Source organism: Siphateles boraxobius, unplaced genomic scaffold (genome assembly GCF_051911475.1).
Source record: "Siphateles boraxobius isolate OS27281-9 unplaced genomic scaffold, OSU_SipBor_1 46, whole genome shotgun sequence".
In the NCBI taxonomy this organism is placed as follows: Eukaryota; Metazoa; Chordata; class Actinopteri; order Cypriniformes; family Leuciscidae; genus Siphateles; species Siphateles boraxobius.
The window spans coordinates 9,752,990-9,776,652 of NW_027509097.1; the positions used below are offsets into that span (position 1 = coordinate 9,752,990).

The 23,663-nt window shown below is 37.2% G+C and overlaps 1 protein-coding gene across 5 annotated transcripts; it reads right to left on the reverse strand.

The window, feature by feature from the left end:
• Nucleotides 1-2,932: 2,932 nt before the first annotated feature.
• rnf40 (ring finger protein 40) lies at nt 2,933-23,575 on the reverse strand. Of its 5 annotated transcripts, none has more exons than XM_077200695.1 (20): nt 23,462-23,575; nt 22,205-22,348; nt 20,753-20,920; nt 20,252-20,576; nt 18,116-18,313; nt 17,856-17,977; nt 17,129-17,275; nt 15,127-15,201; nt 14,580-14,699; nt 14,320-14,499; nt 14,092-14,227; nt 13,666-13,787; nt 7,705-7,967; nt 7,231-7,348; nt 6,972-7,121; nt 6,638-6,850; nt 5,546-5,671; nt 5,274-5,414; nt 5,079-5,180; nt 2,933-3,871 (listed from the first exon to the last, which is right to left on the reverse strand). In XM_077200695.1, exons 1-20 carry the CDS (start codon nt 23,471-23,473, stop codon nt 3,695-3,697), a joined length of 3,039 nt encoding a protein of 1,012 aa, XP_077056810.1. In that variant the 5' UTR covers nt 23,474-23,575; the 3' UTR covers nt 2,933-3,694. The 5 variants fall into 5 exon arrangements, with proteins under 5 accessions (XP_077056810.1, XP_077056809.1, XP_077056812.1 ...); XM_077200694.1 differs by having other exon boundaries at nt 6,969-7,121; nt 23,462-23,562; XM_077200697.1 differs by lacking the exon at nt 23,462-23,575 and adding an exon at nt 23,316-23,361.
• Nucleotides 23,576-23,663: the final 88 nt, after the last annotated feature.

Genomic DNA, 23,663 nt, shown 5'->3' on the forward strand with positions numbered 1-23,663 from the left:
ACATTCCTCAATGTATTCATATAATTCGTATTTTATTTGTTAAATAATTATGATGATATCTTGAGGGCACCTTAAAAGTTTACTGAGGCCCCCTATTGGGCCTCAGTCCCCCCTGTAGAGAACTACTACAGTATATTGATGATCTAAGCAATCATGTTTTGATGTGCATTATTAAATCCATAAGACTTTACATCTGATTGTTTCATTATAATGTAACTGTGACGTGACATGAAACAGTTTACTGACTGCATTCATTACTGCTTAACTAAAGCCAATGAATATAACAAGGGTATGTGGCCATTTTCCAATGAATTGCCTAATACTTTCCCACAGCAGACAATGCACTTTTTTTTACAATTATAACTGTTCCAGCAGTAACATACACATGCCAGAGTAACAAACACACCACAAGCCTCATGTTCCTCATGGAAAGCTGAAGCCTCTTGTGTTACACTGTTCTCAGCTGGGTAAAATACAACCCATGGAGTGGGTAGGAGTGAAATAAGAGCATTGGAATGCGGAACCGGTGAGAATTGCAACTGGTAAAGGAAGCTATTACGAACGAGGCAGTTCTTCGTCATTAACTCCACTGACTCCACGTCTTCCCATGTTCATAGCAAGAGGACAAATGAGACAGAAGTTTGGAATTTTCTTCGGCCACAGAAAATCCATAAATCTCGTCATACATATGCTAGGCTAGCCTATATTTTGTAACATAAAGATATTAAGCAAGTAAATATGAATATTCTTACTTTTATCCGCGTCTATTCCATTAATAAGCGTGGCGACCAATAGAGTAATCCAATAGATGCAACGTAGCGCACTGGAATCCATTGAGCTCTATATTGAAATCCCACAGCGATTTCAAAAGATTAAAAGCCACAAATGGGGTTCTAGCATAGCAAGAGCAGCGCGTGTGAATGAACCACCCCAAACTTTCAGTCTTGTTTTAATAGCGCCCACACCCACGCGTTGGGTTCAACTCCTCTATGAGTCATTTCCTATGTACTGTAGGCTAGTCTACTGAGATTCGTGGCTGTGTCTCCAGAAGCCCGTGGGCTGCCTATGTAGACCGCCTTCAGTGCATCCGTGGGAATTAAAATCAGGGCTGAGAGCCGACAACTTTTAGTAGGAGTTTATTAGAGAACAATTATTGAGAAAATATTTCATTTGTTAACGACGTTCCGTTTGTTGTTCATTCGCGTTTACAGAGCGCGCGAAATATTCAGCTCGAGTTGCGACCTAGAGCCGGTTCCTGGCATTTTTGAACATGGAAAGACTCCTGTTATTTTAGTGAATCAAAAGCATAGGCTGCTTGACCACCAGTCAGTGCATCAGATTCCCAAAACGAATTACGCTGAGTCAATTATTTTTAGTGAGTCAAAAACATTTAGCGTAACAGTCCTTTCCCTGCTAAATAAATCGCTTCTTTAAAAATAATAATATATTAGATATAAAATAGATATATATATATATATAGTTGTAACTGCTGTAACACTGCTGATGGCATCGTATGTAGGCTACGAATTCCAAAATAAGTCTTCCTGAAAAAGAAATTGTTAATGAGTTTATGCTAAATGTAGCCTAACTGTTAATTTAAGTTAAAACAAACATTATTCCAGTAGATACCGTTCTCAAAACGTTAGCACAAAAATTACATCGTTCATGTAACGTTTTTCCCCAGAAACAATTTAGTTAGACGTTCTAACATTTTTAAATGTCACTTAATTGTTTCAGAATGTTCAGAGAACATTCAAAAGTAACATTCTCACAGTTTGCAAAATGATTCAATGAACGTTGGTTTAACCTTAGCACAACCAAGAAATTGTTATTTTATTTTTTAAACTGGATGATTTGAACGTTCAGAGAACATTCAGAAATAACGTTTTAATGACTTAAGAATAAGATTTACAAAACGTTCTTAAAACATTTTTTTTTTGCTGGGTAGGCAGCTGCTAGGTTTTGAAACACGGCCACTGAATCGCTGTATTCACAGCACGAGTATGAAACAATGACTGTAGAGACGCACACCACCACAGCATGTTCTCTGCGAACAGTTTCGTTTTTACTTTCAAGAGAGACTACATTTACGTGAAAGAATAACCAATTCTCTATTACTAGGAAATATCCGCCATTATAATATTGGTGATCTTACTGACGTAAATATTTGATGTAAGACCTACCAGGAAAAACAACTTTAAGGAAACGTTTAAACGAAGACAATATGTTTAAAAAAATAAGTAGGCCCTACTTTCTGTAAATGCACAAACGAGAGACCCCAGTCTCCCCGTGCAAAGTATGTTTGGCCAAAATGAGCACATTAAAGTCACCCCACCCAACTACGTAATTCACTGTCTCTGGTCCAAGGGAGCAAACAACAGTTCGGTGTTTGGCAGGCAGACTCACACAACGCAGACTGAGAGGAAAAGCAGCAAGACAGTTATTATTAATACGATCAGAACAGCAAGACCATGGGTGTGGGGAATAACATAAGGTCAATTGCGCAATATAATGGAAAATATTTACATACATATTCCGGGCAAGAATTTGCAGTAAGAAAAAGGAAAAGAAAAAATAAACATTCACACAGGGTAGGGTTTTTTTTTCCCCTGTGATCCTCTTTTGATGCCTAATCATATGCAACTATGCATATATAAACCATCTGAAGTTACTAAATCAACATGCATTATGGAAATAGGATTGTATTGGCAGAGAGCATATGGACTGTAATATTTCAGGGTATGTCCATGGAAAGTCCAATTTCATCTTTTTCACATCACTGGGTAGATGAAGCTGAGTTTTCATTTTAACAATCATTGCAAAATCAAAACAAAAACTTAACAATAGCTCTAACTGCTTTAAAAACACATTGCGTAATGACTCTATAAGATGTGTATAGGTTGACATCAAAGCAAAGAGCTGAGTTCACAAATACTTGTATCCAGTTTTTATTTTTAAAGGAAATTGTGCAATAGTTAATGACATGTTGGTGATATATTATCTGCAGAGTGTTTGGGTATTAATGTTACCTGTCTAAAGCTGAAGTTAGTTGAGACAATTTTTCTTTAGCATGAATATTTCTTGGTCTCTCTGTTTTGTCTTTTTAAAGTCACTGCACCACAATCTTATGTTTCTTATTCTGCAGCTCTCCTCTGTCCACCCAGTACCCATCACATCTGTTCATTACTAACTTTAAGGGGTTCAATAACATTGAGTGTCACCATAGAAACTGACTGAATGACTAACTACATTACTGGATAGAGTTACTGTATGACTCAAACGGATAAGGCCATAATTGTCAAAACAAAACAGTTTCTGTGAACTTTAAAAGTCTGTCGTATTCTGTGGGATTATGACATTTCTGATATTTAGAAATTTGAGCAGTTACAGTTTTTTTTCATGGTGACTCAAAAATGCAAGTATAAAACAGAAAAAGTAAGAGAGAAAAAAAGAAACTCAATGGATTCCTCTGCAATGAAGGAGCACTGCGTGTGCTATAGACCATGACTACTTCACAACTGTTTCCATTCTGTCACTGTCTGTTGGTCACTAGCACCACCTATCACAGATGGGCAAAAGTGGCTCTTTAGAGCATTTTAAAATACCGCAGCATGGTAATCCTGTGCTTCAAGACCACTTTCATCCCTTCTTTTCTCATCTATTGTTTTCAGTCCATCAAGAAGTCCACTCTAAATTAGGTGATGTAGATGCGGTGGAAGTCATTTGCTCCGAATGCAGCATTGCATTTAGGGCACTTCCTCTGGCGAGTGTCATAGCGAGTCTTCAAGCATTCATAGCAGAAGACGTGGAAACACTTGGTGAGGACAGTCTCCTTATCTCGTGTATTACAACAGGGACAACGCAATTTAGCCTAGAATGGAGACAACAGTCAGGTCAGGCACAAATAATATACTTATAAAGGTACTCTACCAGTCAAAATTTCAAATGTTTGAAAAGTTCTGCTTATGTAAATTCTCCATAAAACTAAAAATTTGTTTAATTTTTTTTATTTTAAAGGTATGAGTTGGACTAAATAGTACAGGGAAATAAGTGGCCAGCACACATGGGAACTCCTTTAAAAAAAACACAATCTCAGTTGGATTCCTCAAGATGAAAGAATGGTACAAAGAATGGCCAGTGTGTAATCTACGCAACGCAGGCCTACTTTGAAGAGTTAGCTCAAAGTTCATAGTTTTTTGATAACTACCAATTTCTCATACTTCCATTTTTAGTATTTTGATGACTTCACTATTATTCTATAAAAAAAAAGAAAGTACAACATGCAATTAAAATTTTGTAATATATTTTACATATATTATACAGTGATGTGAATAAATTAGGACCCCCATGCTAAAGTTGCCTAAAAAGAGGAATAGAAAATCATCTTTTGGAAATTGATCTTAATGCCTTAATTAAAAAAATGAGTATAAAAATGAGTATGAATAATGTATCAAAATATGATACATTATTCATTCACAAAGAAAATTGGTGTCCTTAAAGGTTGGATTTTTCCTCATTTTTCTAATTAAGGCATTAAGATCAATTTCCAAAAGATGATTTTTTATTCCTCTTTTTAGGCAACTTTAGCATGGGTGTCCTAACTTATTCACATCACTGTATGTGAATGTATATATACATATATATACACATACAGATATAACTTGAATCTTTTAATTTATATATTTAAATTAATAAATATTATATACACTACTGTTCAAAGTTTGGGATTGGTAAGATTTTTTTTGTTTTTCGAAAAGTCTCATGCTCCCAAGGATGCATTTGCTCAAAATAATAATAAAAACAGTAATATTGTGAAATATTACAATTTTGAATAGTTGTGTTGCTGAATAATGCTGAGAATTCTATGATGAACAGAAAGTTAAAACAGCATTTATTTGAACTAGAAATCTTCTGCAACATTATATCTCTTTAATTTACTTGATCAATTTAATGCATCCTTGCTGAATAAAAGTTAATCCTACAGACCCCAGTTGGGGTGCGGTTGTCTAGTTGAGGGCACTAGTTTATGTTTGACTGGTTGTCTACATAAAAATAATCTTTGAAAAGACAATCCTCACCTTATATTGATTAATTTCTTCTTGAAGAATCTCATCAGCATCTGTGTACACCTCAACTTTCTTCTGTTTCTCCAGCTTACGCCGCAGCCTGGACAAGTCCTCCTGAACCCCCCCCCCCCAGCATAGTAGAAGAGTTACACACTGTTCCCACTCATTTTTTATCCCAAACATATCTACAACACACGTGCAATGTACCTGTGCTCTCTTGAGGTTGGCACTCTCCCTTTCACGGGCAGTGCGGTTGTCTTGTACAGAGGCTTGGATTTCCCTCAACTTGGTCTGAGTGTGTTCCAGCTGCACTTTAAGGTCCTCGGCCAACTGGGCCGCCTCCACCGCCTGAGCCATTGTGCAGAAAAAGCAGCATTAAACACACATCTGGAAATACATGCTAATGGTTGGCCAAGCTGAGTCATGGTTGTCATAGACATCAGAACAGAGGTGGGCGTCTGTGATCTTTCCGGTTTTACCTTACGCTTGTTGAGCTCCAGTGCTTGAGTGCGCAGCGCCAGCTCTTTCTCCAGGGCAGCCAGTGTGCTCTGCAGGACACCTTCCTTCTCTTCTAGTTTCTGCACTACCAGCAGCTGAGCGTCCACCTGGGAAGGGCAGTAAAAAGAGCAGATGATACAACTACATCATTATTGCAAAAACAGAAGATATTAAACATATTACATACAGATTTACTCCCTCAAAAATGGAAAGGCCCATCAATTTTAGCTATGTTTCTAGCAGGGATGGTCCGACTAGTTGTCTATAAACCAACTAGTCAATTAGTTTATCTAGATTTTTGCTTTATTTTTTAGTGGCAGTACTGCAAACGGGATAAAATAAGAGTCTTTTAGCTGGATTTTAGCTTTGGATATTTTTAAAGGACAGATTTGTGTATTTTTGAGTAAAGAGGAACATTAAGCTAAAAAATATTGCCAAATAAAAAAAAAAAGTTGAGAGACATCTGTTGTGCTCCCTACAGCTATTCATAAGAACGTCAAAAAGACTTCCCCCTCCCTTATAAATATAAACGCTGAGAAGCATAACCCTGAATCAGTCTAATTATATAGGGCCAATTTTACATGGACAGCATCTGAAAGCTGAAAAATGCATGTCCGAATCCTATGATCGTGTCACATCCTGTTTTCCAAGATACCTTCAGATACCGCTGCAACCTATGATATCCCACTATCCTGTGCATTCGATTTCGTGACAGTTGAACTAAAAAATAAAATGGCATCTGAAAGTTGCAGTTGGTGGTCAGTTTGTGTAAATATATGTTTTTAAACAACTTTTTCCACTTTGGGTGTGAAAATAATATTGTTGTAATTAATTATTCACTTATGACCAAAGCTATCTCTATTTTTTTGTAAATCCTTAAACCATTATACTGCTTCAGAAGCATGTCCAAAAACAGTTAGCTTTCTAAGCTTTTGGACACAGCCATAGTAGACTAGTTTTTCATAAAACCCACCAACTAATAGATTATGAGAACATGTTTGTTTTTGTACATCGGTAAATTCTTGCCTGGATGCATGGGGATTGTATGAGGAAATGCTTTTTTTTTTGCAAACCTGGGTTTTGAAAGTGAGCACTTGGTCCGCCAGCTCCTCTTTTTCCTCCCGCAGAAGCTTGTAAATCTGGTTGGATTTGATTCTCTCACTCATTAGTTTAAAGTTGGCATCATCTTTCTCTCGGAGCTGCTGCATGAGCCTGCTGTTCTGCTCCTGCATGTCTTCAAACGCCTGACCCGTCACATCCATCTCGCTCAGCAGAGCCTCTTCCTCCTGAAAGGTCCACACGGGCACTGTCAGTGCATTAGCTTCAAAGCTACAGAGGTCGTTGAACTAAAAAGAGTCTATAACACAATTGTTTACAATAACTAGGTTTTCCAACTAGACACACCACCTGTTTAGTAGCTGCCAGTTTTTTCTGCAAGTGTTCGATGGTCTCCTCGGCTACACGGATCTTGCGGAGGGCATCTTCATCTGCCAGTTTCTTGCTTTCTTTCCTTTCCCTCTCCTCGAGTTCCCGCACTCGCTGCCTCAACTCTTCCACCTGCCAGACAATGTTGATATTGGCATTAAGAGAAGGACCACCCCAAGTGAATCGCATGTTAAAGGTTTTGCCTCACAGAAAGACAGCAAGGCTTCGTGGGCTCACGTACCTCTGCTTTGGACTTCTTTTCTGCGGCCATGAGTTGCACTTTATCTCGCTGCTCCTTTGGGGCTGATTTGTACATGTCTAAGAGTAGTTTCATTTCCTTCTGAGACTCCTGAGCTTTTCTGTTGGTGATGCAAATGATGTGGGGGTAAGGTGACAGATCTGAAGTTCATTAAATGCTATATAAAAGCATTTAAAAGACGATATTAAAAAAATAAATTACAAAAAGAACACGTGTGTGTGTGTGTGTGTGTGTGTGTGTGTGTGTGTGTGTGTGTGTGTGTGTGTGTGTGTGTGTGTGAGAGAGAGAGACTTGCATTGATATTTTGTTATGTAAATGCATGAATTTTTAGGTAAGACCAAATACTTCTTGGGGCCACTGTATGATTGTCCATTTATATCCAACATCATTGATAAAATAGCAGATTATATTAAATCAAGCAGTATTGAGAATCATAATTAAGGCTGAAAGATGTACTTGAGCTCTCCTCTCAGCATCTTCAGCGCATCAGAGTCCTTCCTTTTCAGCTCATCACTGCGCTGTCTCTCCCGTTCCCTTTCTCGCTCCCTCTCTCTCTCCGCCTCCCTCTCTCTCTCCCGCGCCCGTTGCCTTTCCAGCTCTCTCCTCCTCTCTTCCTCCTCCTCCTGGTCCTCATCTTCCTCTTTCTTTACCTCCAGTCCTCCATCACTCACGCTTTCTTCCAACATCAGCGCACCAGTATCTCCACTCTGACACTTCAACTGAAAAACAACAGGAGTGACATTTTACAGAGAACAATATTTAGTGAAAATTAAATTACTTTGAGGAAAGTAACAGCTCACATATACAATAACATAAGTGCACTGAATGGAATATTAGCTAGTAAAATATTTTTTCATGCATGCTTTTTTTCTTTTACATTTAGAAAATCCTTTTTAAAGTCAATTACAAATGAAGAAAGGTAATTTATTATACAAAAATATTAAATAATAATAATAATTAATATATATATATATATATATATATATATATATACACACACACACACACACACCCTTGTTGGTTATCTTTTTGTTTTTACACTTGTTCATAATTTCTTTGTGATATCACAAATAAATTAATTGAATCCACAACTATGCAATATTCTTAGAAAATATTTAACAAATTTGTAATAATATATTTGAATAAAGGGGGAAGATGGGCTTTGATAAATATGGTAATTTGATAATTTGGTTAAATTTTGTTGCAGGAGCTTACACAAAGCACAGGGAGGCTTTATTTGAAACTATGCACTAAATTTACAAAAAAGACATTAAAGTAAACAGTCAGTAATAAAATATGAACAAATGAACAAATTACAAACAATAGCACAAATAAGTACAAAAAATAAATAAAATAAAAATAAACAGTCTAACGGTAGTATTTGGGTAAGAAATACTACAGAAATTAAAGCAATCAAATCTATAAACAACACTAGAAAGTCTTCATTGTAAAAAATAAATACAGAGTAATGCTTACAATTAGTTACAAAAAAGTGACTTTCTCTTTGCAGGGTTTTTCCCGGCTCAAAACGAGGCGGAAGTGGTAAAATCCTGATCATGAATTTTAATAAAAAGATAACTAAATTTATATTTTCGGTAGACCATCATATAGCCTACTGTGCTTCCCACGGTGTTTTTGTGGGTGTAGCTCGGTACCTCTAGGGGGGTCCAGGGGCATGGTCCCCCGTAAGAAAATTTTGTACATTTTAAAGATAAATTCATTAATCTGGTGCACTTTGTGTCTGGTTACTAAGCTGACTTAAATAATGAAAAAAATAAGAAAATTTTATAAAACTTCACAGCTAACTAAGAAAATTACCTCTCATGTAGTGTGCCTTTTTTTATATAATGACCACTAGAATGTGCTCTAGGCATGTTTTACTTGATTGCTTTTCCCTGAAGAGAAATACGTTGTTGAAAACAAAAGAATGACGCTCTTCGTTGCGTTTTACTGTGAAATGAGAGTTCAGAGTCTTTTAATGATATCTCAGCGACCCACTCGCAATTTTTTTTTTTATAACTTGGCTCGTCTGAGCCGCAGATTATCTGCAGTACCCGCGGATATAACGCGATCCGATTTTATAAAAACGCCAGAAGACTTTTGGGCTATTGCCTAAAGCCTAGCTCACACTACAGGAGTTTTAGGCCGATTTATGCCCGATTTCCCCCTCCCGAGAATCGGAGAAAATATCTTGTTGAGGACCTCGATCGGTTCCGATGTTCGGCGCAGATTATCTGGTAATGTGAGGCATTCACAGATCGAATCTTGCACCTCCTGATCTGCTCTCACACAAATCGGTCTCGCCCCGGTCATATTAAACATGTTTGATATTTATCGGGATGAGCAAGATTGTGATTACGTAAGTACTGTCACAATAGCCAATAAGAAACAAGTTGGGCTCTGAAGGAATTTCCATTGAGGTAATTTTGAGTGACTCAACAGCGTGATAAGCGGTATTATCTTCATTTATTTATTTATTGCTAAATAAATAAGTGTTACGCTGTTGTCAGCAGGCACGAAGACTATTACATGTTCAGTAATGAAAACGAAACTAAAAAAAGTGGAGTAAACAGAAGATGTCAAAATAAGGGTCCACATAATATAATAACAGAACAAAAAGCTTGTTAGATCATTGTTATATAAGTTAGTTACGATCCTCGTATCTCACCTAACGAGAGGCTTTCTGCTGATATTTTACCAGAACCGTCATTGCTCGTCTCTGCGTGTTATAGACAGGCTGTCACTCAGTCCAGTTACCCTGTTACGACACTAGGTGGCGGCAAGGAAAATTTTAAAAAATTCGGATTCATTCTAAGATGTATTGAAACAAGCTGTTAATTATTTTAATACTTAATTTTAACTTTGCTGCTCAGCTGAGCCTTATAAAGTGGAGCTCAATCCGGCGCATGGGTAACGCTGGCATTGATTCATTGTATTGACCAGAGCTGACGCCATTCATTATTAGAAATATCCTTAAATGTTAAAAGGATGATTTTTTTAAAGATTTTGATTTTCTTGGTCAAGGCAACCTTTTCACGAATATGACTTGATATGAAGGACAGATATTTCGTTTACATCCACTTTTCCGCTTCCGATCTGTTTCGTGAAATCACGTGATCATGGTGGAATCATATCAAGGCGCTTCCTCTGGCACGATAATCTTAATAACATTGTGTATTGTGTGATGCGCCGCGATTTTCAAATCTTGTAGTGGGAGCATGTTTAAGATTTGAGGGAAGAAAATCTGCAAGATTCTCCTCAAGTTTCCTGCCAGTGCTGCAACCAGATTTCAAAATCGGTTAGGATTTTAAAACTCCTGTAGTGTGAGCCAGGCATTAGTGGTTTAATTTCACAACAATGCAGTAGCTTAGGGAAAACACTATCAGTACCTGGCTGTGACAAGTGAAGGCACTTCGATGCTGCGGAGCAGGTGCTTCTTGACTTGCGTTGTGTGCGTCTGTGGTGGTTGTGATAACTGAGAGGAGATGTTAAGAGGGAGAGGGGCAGGGGCTCGTGCGCTTTCGCAGAAATTTCCCCTGAGCCACGGGCCCGGCCCCGTTCGAGACCAGCAAGTTTTAGTGCTTTTTCTGATGCAGTCGATATGCACGGAACGGTTTAAGAATGGACACAGGCCGTGAAGCCGCAACGTAGGGATGGGACGATTACCGGTTTCACTATAGAACGATAAAATGTACTGACGGTTAGTAATATCGTTTAAAATTCAATTATCATTAAAACCGTGTTTGATTATTGCGATTTTAATAACTCATTATAAATCCTGTCCAGCCAGCAACAGTCTGACGCAGGCGCGCAATGTTGGGGTTTTTCTTTTTATTCGAGAAGGAATGGCGGAAGGCAGTGACCGTGTTCGGGAGATTTTTCAGCCTTTTAAGAGGACCAAATCTGAGGTGTGGTCATATTTTGGCATTTACAAAAATCCTGAGGGAAACTTAATCGAGGATGGTCACTCTGTCTGCAGAACATGCACAAACAAAGTCACTGCGATAGGGGTAAACACTTCAAATCTGCCGAGCCGTCCTGTGTGACCATCATCCACTGTTGTAGCGAACGCAAGGCAAGTTAACTTTGATCTACGTCTGGGAAATAATTGGGCACAAAATGTTGTTTTGAGATGAAATATTTTATCTCACTCACTTGAAATAAACTTGAAGCTTCCGGGAAGAAAAGTTTGCAGCAATAAGTGGCTTTGAGCCAAAGACGAACGAACAAGTTCAAACAAGACTATTAAGAAGAGTGACATTTAAGAGATAATAATGTATATCCATTGTACACTTATTACACCGATTTTTTTTTACCACATAATTAAGGGGACATATTGAATATAGATTAATGTCTCTATTCTTACCTGTTAAACCCATTTTGTACAGCGTACAAAACTCGTCCAGACAAAATGATCATGGCAATATTATCAAATTCTGTAAACAATAAATCAACTCTGATTTCATTTTCAATACAATCAAAAACGGAGACGCAAGATGACAAGTTGTATTTGAATGAAATGAGAGCTCGCATCCGTTGTGATATACATGAATGTGCACTGAGTTATAATGCGTTGCTATTGACGACGGTCATTATAAGGAAGGAAATGCCACAGAATAGAATATTGCTTTAAAAGGTGCATAGAGCTGCTCGTTTTATTTGTTGTTTGTTGATTCTCAAATATAAAACTTGTTGAAATGTTTTCAGTGTGAGCATCAGTTCTTTTTTAACACTTTCATCTTGTTTTAACAAAACCGTGATAATATTGATAATCACGATAATTTCGGTCACTATAATCGTGATATGAAATTTTCATACCGTCCCATCCCTACCGCAACGGAACCGTGTCGGTGGAAAAGGGGTATCTAATCATGTGATTCCCTGTCTTGAGTTTTGCCGACAGACCGAGGCAGCCGCCTCATAATTCTCTATGCAGGAAAAACCCAAAACCCATATATATATATATATATATATATATATATATATATATATATATATATATATATATTAGGGGTGGGAATCTCTAGGCACCTCACGATTCGATTCGATTACGATTCAGAGGCCTGCGATTCGATTCAAAAGCGATTATCGATTATCTGAATCTTTTGTGTGTGTGTGTGTGTGTGTGTGTGTGTGTGTGTGTGTGTGTGTGTGTGAATATAAATACTTTGCTTTAAAAGTACAAAGTAAGGACCCATAAAGAATTAACGTACAATATATTTTATTAACATTGCAAAGAACCAACAGGAAAATAAATGTGTGCCTGAACTAGCAGCATACTTGTAGTAAATTAATAATATAACAACAACAGGTGTTCTGACGATTCATGCCATCGAGATGTGCTACTTACTGGTGCATGTGCAGAGTCTGCAGACTCATTTTTCTTCTGCTTACCACGCCCATAAATCTATGCATCCTTGCTGTGGATACTTGTAGGAAACTTTGACAGGTCAAAGATGAATATTTGATGATAATTTTTACTTTTCACACCGTTTTAAAAATAAAAACAGTACATTATACTGTACTCTTAACTTTGAATTTTATTATAATTTTATTTCATATAATAATATCATTTTTACTTGTTATATCAAATGTGATAATTGCTAGTTCATTTAAAATATCCAAATATGCTCCCCATACACTTACCCTGATTAAAATGAAATAACGATGTTATAATATTGTGAGATTTACACCATTATGGAAACAATAGAGAATGAATCAACATTATCTATGATCGATTTGCGTTTGGGTAGCATTTTTCGACAAGGCAGCAGAAATCGTCTGAACACCGGTACAGCCCAGAGCCATAGAGAGAAACGGCTCTGGTACAGCCGAGTGTTTTTCCTCCTCTGGGTGGAAACGTGTCATATGGCTTCTCATATTTGTCGTGTTGCCGAAATATTTTAGTTTTATTCTACAAAGCTTACAACTAGTGTGGCTCTTGTCCAGCTCCTTTCCCCCTTCAACTTCATAGAAGCCAAAATATTTCCACACGTCAGCTTTTAACGAGGAGGGTGTTTGGATTTCGCGCTCAGCCATCGCGTCTCTGTTATGTGCGCACGCCACAGACAGACGGTCCGGGCACTGCACTTCCGCGCTTCAGAGTTCCGTCTTTTGCGTTCCGTCAATATTACGTCATTATAAATAGGCTACATATCTAAAAAAAAAATTTTTTTTTTTTTTGAAAATCGATTTTTGACATTTGTGAATCGATTCAGAATCGTCCACGTCCGCATCGCGATGCATCTAAGAATCGATTTTTTCCCCCACCCCTAATATATATATATAAAGAGAGAGAGAGAGATGTGTCTGTGTGTGTGATTTAGTGGTATAAAATAATATTTGTAATTGAATGTTTCCAACTAAAAATTCTGTGATTGTGGGAAAACTGTCAACGAAGTCCAGCATGAGAAATACCTTGTTTATTTCCATCTGTGTCTCACGTAGTTTCCTCTTATATCTCTGCACATCCCCTTTCAGCTGATGATTATGGTTCTGCAGACTGCTGATTAAGTGTCTCATTTCTCTGTTTATTGGGCCTGAAAGAAAAGAAAAAGAAAAAAGAGAGAGAGAGATGGTGATGCTGATAGTCATTTGAATACAGGATACACGTTACAGACGTATCAGTTTATGATGCTTAGATAAAAAGTGAACACCAGCCAAAACTGAACAATCAGAGAAGTGATGACAGGATACACCACCCCCACAGATTTCCTCGTTGCAGTTATGGTTACTGTAAAACAAATGGGCTTTGGGAAATTCATCACTAAGGAATCCCACCTCACCCGCAGGGCATGACAACCGAAAAGGATAAAATCAAATTACTTCTATGAGTGACGTTACCTGCTTGCTCATTGGCAGCAAGATTCTGTTCAAACTCTATCCGTAGCATTTCATACTCCTTGCGCACCTGGGCCAGTGTGTCCTCAAGCTGGATGACCTCAGTGCGTAACTTCTTCTGAAGAGACAACTCGTCACTCTACAAACAGAGAGAATGACATTCAAACAATCACAAAAAACATGCTCAGATATGACTACCAGCAATCATTTCTGTCCCATCATCCCTCTCACCTCCATGTGCTCTATCTGCCGCAGGTGAGCGTTTTTGGCTGTAAGTAGCAGAGCTCTGGCTTCATCCAGCTGGGTCTTCACACTCAGAGACTCATTGTACAGCAGAGAGAACTGTGATTGGAGACACTTGTACTCTGGCGTCTCCTTCAACACTTCCTCTGGTATATTCCTCAGATCCATCTACAAAGGGATGTAAAGGTCAGTAATACCAGTCAGTAAAAAATAAAACTATTTTTTGTCCTCTCATTGAACTCTACCACCTTTAGTTTCTCGCTCTCCCGAACAGCTTCCTGTAATTCTTGCTGAAGTTTCTCAAGCTCTGCCATGCGGCTGTTGGCAAGTTCCTGGTTTTGCTCTAACTCGGCATTCAGAGATTCAAACTGATAGTAGAGAAATACTCGTTAGACAAACAGATGTACAAATCGCAGATTGGAATCAGGTCTACATCATTCTAATTGATAATTTCTATTAATGATGTATTCACACAAGTGTTTGTTATGGTTAACTAAAACTAACAAATCCTTTTATACAACTGAAATAAAGTGGAAATAAATTAAAATAAAATATAAATATTACAGGAAAAAATTGAATGTTGCCACTTGCCACGCCAATTAGCTGAAATAATTTGAAGTACTAAAATTACTAAAACTGAAATAAAAAAACATTAAATAGAAATATAAAACAGTAAAAAAATGACAATCACAAAGTTATAAAACTTTAAAATTATAAGGAAAAAAAGATGTAAATGTATATACATTATATGCTTTATTAATAAATACTACAGTAGTTTATAAATAACACTGTTACCTTCTGTATACTGAGCGTGATTTGACCACCTGGTAACCCAACAGAACTGCCAGTGGCATGGTAACCGGAATTAAGCTAATTTGGGGGGAACAAAACACATGTAGTCAAGAAATTAATAAATAACAATCGTATTGCTAGTCATACTAAACTGTGTTTTCTGTAAATGACGCAACAAGATAAGTAGTATAATCTCTTGCAGTACAATTGCCTTTCTCACAGGAAGTACTGCTAGAGGTGAAAACAGCATATAATATATTGATTACTACGAAGGATCAAGTATGACAAAGAAATACATAGTATGAAAACTGAAAATGTATGTTTTATTTCAAATTCAGTGAAGTTAAATAAAGCTGCAGTCCGTAGTTTTTCCTCTTTGTCACATTCTCTGTTCGAAATCTGCAAATGCAGTTATTCACGGAATTATCAACTTTACGTGGGTTGTGCCTCGGCATGGCACAGCGCGGATGAATCCAATGTTTTCAGGAGAATGTGCGGCTGTCAGTCACCGCGCGGTGTGGATACTGTCATTCAGAATCACAGATTCTACTTTTTGGAAGTATGACCAACTTAAGAATTTTCAACGGAAAATGTCATCTGAACAATTAAGTAACATCCACTTTTGTTCTGACCAACTAAGGAGAAAAAAAAGTATTGCAGTAAATCACCCTGATTAAATTTAACAATCGCTTATATCACGTCAAACTGTGCAAATTAAACTTTGTTCTCAAATTGTTGATGTGAACAATATCAGCACTGCATGACTACATTTAATACCCTTCTGATATTTATCCTTGTTTTCGCATGGGCCCTGTTGCAGTCTCTTTTTTTCCCTGTAACAACTCCAAAGTTCAAAGTCTTTTGCATTTTACAACGGGTGAATCTTCAGTTGTCACTGGTGATTAAGTCGTTTGAACCTTTCTGGACCCCCCATCAAATTGATAAGTTTATATCAAGTGCTGTGAGAAAAGGCTATAAATCTCCACCTCCAACATCCTCACACGCAATATAGCCTACAAGCCGAGACACCTCCTTTATTTTATTTTATCAGCTTTAAAGCTCCAGTCCGTAAATTTTTTTGGGTTAAAAATTATCCAAAATAAATTGAGCAAGTACATAACCAGCCAGTGTTCAAAACTATCTGCTTGCCTTAGCTCGATTCAAAACGGTAAGCTTGTAATAATGTTTTTAATTCCAGTGGTACTGGTGGATTTCCGCAGGAAATTTGAGCATGTCTTTGCGTCATTACGTCACATCTCTACAGATAAAGGAGGTGTCTCGGCTAGTAGGCTATATTGCATGTGAGGATGTTGGAGGTGGAGATTTACAGCCTTTTCTCACAGCACTTGATATAATTAAACGTATTAATTTGATGGCGAATCCAGAAAGATTCAAACGACAATCACCAGTGACAACTGGAGATTCACCCGTTGTAAAATGCAAAAGACTTCGGAGTGGCTACTGGAAAAAAAAAAAGACAGACTGCAACCGGGCCCATGCGAAAACAAGGATAAATATTGGAAGGATATTAAATGTAGTCAAGCAATGCTGATGTTGTTAACATTAACAATTTGAGAACAAAGAATAATTTGCACGGTTTGATAATGATAAGCGATGGTTAGATTTAATCAGCGCGATTCACTGCAATGCTTTTTTTCCCTTAGTTGGTCAGAACAAAAGTGGATATTATTTACTTGTTCAGATGACATTTTCCAGGGAAAATTCTTGTGTTGGTCATACTTCCAAAAAGTAGAACCTGTGATTCCAAATGACAGTATCCACACCGCGCGGTGACTGACAGCCGCATATTCTCCTCAAAACATTGGATTAATCCGTGCTGTGCCGTGCCGAGGCATAACCCACGTAAAGTTAATTCCGTGAATAACTGCAATTGCAGATTTCAAACAGAAGAGGAAAAACTACAGACTGCAACTTTAAATAAAATAAATTGCTTAGCATTAAACAGGATGAAACAGTGCTTTTCTGAGATGAAGGGAAAGCTGACCTGCTCCAGAGCTTCTGCTAGGTGTTTATTCAGCTTCTGCTCTCTCTTACGGAGTTTTTCAATGTCCCACTGCAGGTCCTCCACAGCCGTTTCCATTTCAGACACTTTAGTCTCAGAACTCGTAACTTTGTCAACCAGTTCATTATACTGTGGAAGCAAAGACTGGTCTTAAGGACAGAAAAGGGTGCAAGACACATATCACACATCACATATATTACACTATTGTTAAAAAGTTTGGGGTTGGTAAGATTTTATTAATGTTTTTGAAAGAAGTCACTTATGCTCACCAAGGCTGCATTTATTTAAACAGTACAGTAAGAACAGTAATATTATTACTTTCATTTTCAGCAGACAACAGTGTCTTATTGTCTTAGTGACCATTCTTAGTGTCAAATGATCTTTTAGAAATCATTCTACTATTCTGATTTGGTGCTCAAGAAACATTTCTTAATATTACATTATTCTTAATGTTGTATTGCGTAATATTTTTGTGGAAACAAGATCATTTTTTCATGATTCTTTGTGAATAGAAAGTTAGAAAATAGTATTTATTTGAAACAATTTTATTGTAATAATATGATCAATTTAACGTTTCCTTGCTGAATAATAGTTTTTGTTTTGTTTTGTTTTTTAATCTTACAGACCCCAAACCTTTCAATGGTAATGTATAACTAAGTAAATATACTGTAAATAAAATTTGGTCAAACAAAACTAGGCTAACAGATACCTCTAATGACATTTTGTGGTGTTTCCCTTGAAGGGAGGAAGCAAGGTCTTGCAGTCGAATATTTTCCTCTAGAAGTGTGCGGTTTGAGGCAATTATCTCTCGCTGACTGTCATCTTCACAAACTGATTAGAACGTGAAGTGCAAGAGCAATAGTTTAGTGTTTGTTCAAACAGTGATCAAAGTAAGTGCTTTCGGGTACTTTTTTTTATGAATAATCATTTTGTGCTATGAAAATCACAGCGAATGAACTCTTATTTTACCAGCTGACTCCACTCTAGTACACAGCTCATCAATGCTGCTATGCAGACGGTCAAAGATGCAGACCATGCAGGCCACAGCACCCTTGCTGAACTGCATCCTGTCCTGTAGCTGCAGTGTCAGCTCCTCCTCACTGCTGTTATCCAGAGTTGCCAGAAAAGCCTTAGCGCTCACGCTGAGAGGTGGTGGAGGTGGAGGGGCTACAAAACAGATCAAATACAATATGAATGTAAATGGTAAAAGCTGCTATAGGCAGGCTAATAGACACCAGATGCATCATTGTTTTGTGTTCCGTTTATGGTCTGAGTATCTTGAGTATTTATTTTGATACATCAGGCTTTTATGGCTTATAAAAGTATTATATTATGAGAATATGGAGCTCACACTGAGAAAAAAAATAACATCTAAATTATACTCAGAGGCCGAAACTGAGAAAAAATATACAATTTGGTTCATTTGCTGTTATTTATATGGCCAAAAAAATAAGATGAAATTCTGACCGATTGTAATGTAAATAGCTCCATTTACATTACATGGTTCAAGTAACCGAATTCCGCTTTTTTCCTCCCATGTGGCACAGATCGGATATGACCCACAAACGTGTAAAGGCCTGAGCACACCAAGGAAGATAACTATGATATTGAGAACAATTTTTAGAACTACATCTTTATTTTTATCTTCAAAGCATATGAGAGTTCACAACACAGCTATAACAATAAAGGCACAGAGAAACTATATATTTGGAACCACTTTCAGGATGGTTTTATCCAGCTGATGAACAATAAAAACATTGACAGCCAACCAGAATCCATCCTCGACATCGTCTTCTGGTGTGGACGCTAATATAGTTATCTTTATAGTTATCGGTCTTAGTGTGAACGGGCCTTAAGCAGGAAAAACGCACATGGATTCTGATATTCTCAGATTGGATTTAGGCCTCATTCATAAGTTGAAATAAATTTGATATGAATTGGATACAAGCATTTGCATCTGCCATTTAAGTTGACAGACCAGATATTACGATCAATGCGAGTTGTACATCATTGAAAAAGCGCCAGTGGCAAATGACATCAACTCAGGTGGACACCAACTGCAATTACATGATTTTTTTTCAATGCCCAGGCTGCAAAAGGGGCTCTGCTCTTTTTTTCTCCGCCATAAGAGACCAATGTTTCGCTGACCTTTTAAGATGGTGCATAAAGCAGGGTTAATAGGATAAATGTATAAACTAGTGTTGTAGTCAAGACCACATAAACCAAATCAAGACCAGGGTGTGTCGAGACCAAACCAAGACAGGGTGAGACCGAGTCAACACCAAGACCAGATCTCCTAAATTTCATCTTAAAGGTCCACATTTACTGCTTGACAAATGGATTATAGTTATTCAATACATACAGTAAGAATAAACAGAAGTTTGCGTCTGAATTGGTACAATTACAACTGCATAAATAATGCTGGGATTAATGTTTGAAAAATAACATTTTGAATAAAGAAATATGATGGAAAAATAAAATTATACTTTTAAATATGAAACTGAAACTGCCAGTAGGTGGCGGCAAACCCCTTAATGAGTCACAGAATCATATATTCCAACGATTTGTTTGAAGCAGCTGATTCATTCAGTAAGTAAACACAGATGTATGTTGCTTGAAAATGAAGTCCTGCTATGGATTTGTTAGCAATCATGCTCATATTTGTGAAAATAGCTCACTTGCTCTTGTGTTATTGCTTAATTATATTATTTGTTATATTATAAAATACAAGATCTCATAGAAGTACTTTTTTGCAATCGTGTTTTGAATCTTGTGGGCATCTGTATGAATTTTGGTGAAATTTTTTACATAATCCCTTATTGATCTCTGATCAGGTACAACAGAAACAAAAGAAAGCAAATATAAAGTTACTGGCTGCATTTGAAGCAGGAAGTTTTACATCCAATCACATTAATGATGTTAACAAATAAATCATACAATGCACCGGCAATTTAGTGATATCCCCATAGTTATGGCCCTGAATGGTCACAGTACAAATGTGGACAAGATCGGACTCAAGTACTACAACACTAGTATAAACTATGAATAAATGCTTTATTTTAAATATTGTGCAAATGGCACCGGAGTCTAACTCAGTATATTTACCGGGAATTCCATCCTTCACTGTTACATCAGTCAGCTTCTCCTCAGAGTCAGGTGGCTGCTGTTGCTTCTCTTGCTCCTGTGTCTGTTCCTTTTCTTGCACTGGTTGTTGTGGTGGTTCTTCCACCCCCTCAGGTGGCGGCCGGGGTAGGCCATCATCTCCTTCCATTGGAGCCGGCAAAGGAGCGGAAGGTTCAGGAGCAGGTGATGGAGCTACAGCAGGAATTGGGACGTCTGCCGGAACAGGAGGGGTGGCAGGGGTCTGGACAGGAGCTGGGGCATCCTTGGGCTCTACATGCTGCAGCAATTCATGGATATTCTCCTCAAGCTGTGAAAACAGAGTTTAAATAAGTCCTTACAATATTACTATTATCTGTTGTAATAGCTGTCATATAAGGAATGTATATTTTGATTCTTTCATGTTTCGCAACTTATTTTTATGTGCTAAAGCACTATTGTTATTATTGTCCTTGTATAGCATTGGAAAAAAGAAGAGTGGTGAACCTGAGTCCAACAACGGTTGACGATAAGCAGAGTGGTGTCATCAGTGGCCTGCCTCTTTTCCAGTTTCTCAATCTTCTCCCTCAACTCATCTTCCAAAGCCTGCCTCTGTTCAAGGCGTTCGCAGAGCTTCTTGTTCTTGAACTGAATGACCTTCATGTCCATCTCCTCCTGCACAAAAATATTTGGGCCAAAATTACACAAATCAATCTAATCTACAAAGGTTTTGAAGGTTATGACAGAATGTTTAAAACACTACCAATCAAAAGTATTGGGTCAGACTTTTATTCAGTAAGGATGCATTGATCAAAAGTGACAGTAAAGACATTTACAATTTTACAAAAGATTCATATATTTCTGTTTCAAATAAATGCTGTTCTTTCTATTCATCAAAGAACCCTGAAAAAAAAATGATCACGGTTTCGATAAAAATATTATGCAGCACAACTGTTTTCAACACTGATAATAAAACAGTGATCAACACACATGCTGTAGTGCGTACTCGCATACTTGTGCATGACGCAAGATAATGACATGAGGGCGCGTAAATTACGAAACAATTTAAAGCTGGGGAATAGTCATTTGACATGCTTTGCGATTAGAACTGTGATTGATAGCATCGATCATCTGAAGTGTATATGTGCTGGAGCGGCACTCCTCAAAGTGAAAGCACAAATCACCATATCACATTTTTAGTTTTTGTAGTATGACGACTTTTAGATAGTTTATTCTTATTATTTAAGTGGGATTGAGAGACAGGACATAGTGAAACTATCAGGAGTATCTGTGCGTGCGCTGCTTTTCTGTGTAAGAGATCAAATTAATGCCTGCACTGAAAGTGTACTGCTGCATGAGAAATAAAAATATGCAAATTTCAGTGACAGAACTACATTAAACTACTATATATAATGTTGAATATAATGTATAATAATGCAATGGTGGAATATTTGCGGGTGCTGAAAATGCCGAATGTCTGATTTTAAAAAGGGGCCAACATTATTTTTATATATGTATTCAATGAACGAGTGAAAGCATATGTGTCTAACATAATTCTGTATCATTAGCTTCAGAATCATGAATATTTTTATTCTGGTGTCCCCACTGACCTGTGCATTGGGGACCAGGACCAAGTCTAATCCTAATCAAGTACACATCTAATTAAATACCAAATTCAGTAAAAAAAAGTTTTTGTAACTTTTTACCATATGTCTTAGAAGTAATAATAATAATAATAATAATAAAAACATACACAATAGTAGCAATAGTATCACAATTGTATCCTGTCATGAGTTCAGTATCGTGAATTGCATCAAATTGTGACATGAGTGTATCGTTACACCCCTAATTGAAGGTGATTGTTTTTAATGATGTCTATGTTAAAAACACAAAATATTGCATATTGCAAGACTGCACCCAACAGCTACAACGCACTTTGTTTTGGTACATGAAACATACCGTAGAAGAAACTCCTCCAATGCGGATGGGCTCAATGAGAGTGGTGGTAGTCTTCTCCTCTTTCTTCATCTTTTTTTCAGGTGCGCCGGGAGGACTATCCCCTCCTGAGGGGCGCTTCCCACCCCCTGTGCCAGACATGCTTCCCTACAAAATTCAGTGTTAGATGGACTATTATTATATTATTCAGAACTACAACAGACGTAAATGTAACGGTAATTATCAATTTCTTCAAAAGCACAGGCTGGTTTGTTAAATTAAAAGTTCAACCAAACTGTCATCATTTACTCCTCATGTTGTTCCAAAGCTGTATGACTTTTTTTCATTTGTGGGACAAAAAAAGAGGTGTTAGGCAGAATGATAGCCTCAGTTATCATTCACTTTCATTGTGTGGGGAAAAACAAAGATGCGATTACAAGTGAATGATGGCTGTCACTCCTAAAAAATTCTGCACATCTCCTTTTGTGTTCTAAAGAAAAACAAAAAGTCATACGTATTTGAACATAATAGTGAGGAAGTGATTGATATTTTTTTAGTTTTGGGTGAACTATAACTTTAACTAAATAATTTTACATTGTATAGTTCCCAGACAGCTATTAGTACTGACAATATCAAACAAAGACCACTGTCAAAGAGATTTTGCATAGATAATTTCTATCTGGCATACAATTAAAAATATTATTTAACGATAAAAATAAGAAGATTTAAGCTGAAACACTTGGAATGTAATTCACTGTTTTTAGATTTTCTGTCATATGCTGGTTAACACGGCGGACGTCTTCGATCTAATACATATCTATTGGATTATTTCATAATGAAACACACTATAAAGAAGATATTATAGTCATATTACGCAGGGCACATATTTATGCAGTAAAACTTTTTTTCAGTTAATTTAAGGCAACAGTGGCGCTTTGAGTTTAGCTTCGATGCTAGCTAAAGCCTAGCAAGCGAGATACAACGGTCAAAAACATGGGTCTTTTTTACATTATAAATTGCATTATGTTAGAACTATATGTCGCACATCATACTACAACGTTGTAGGTACTCCGCGGTTAAAAGAGTGTATTAAAATAGATTTGTGTTAATGACTTTTTTGCAACCAGAAACAAACCTCCGCTCCGACCGGAAAACAGGAAGAACAGTAGATATGCGAACACTGACACTACAGGACATATTTTTGTCTATCAAAATAAAAGTTACCGTGTATAGTCAGGCCCTAAAATATGTGTAAAACACTTTGTTTGTTAGCACTCATACCTTTTTGGACATTTGTTGTGATCACAGACGTATTTGCTCGAAGTGAGCTATTTGAACAACGTATGGTTGAGGACTCTTTCGTGCTAGTCTGATAATTTACGTCACTTCCTCTACATCGCAGGGTGAAAATAAAAGTTCTTAAATGTTGATTTGTTTAAAACACGTGTAATTAAAACAATATTTACATTTTTTCCCTATTTTT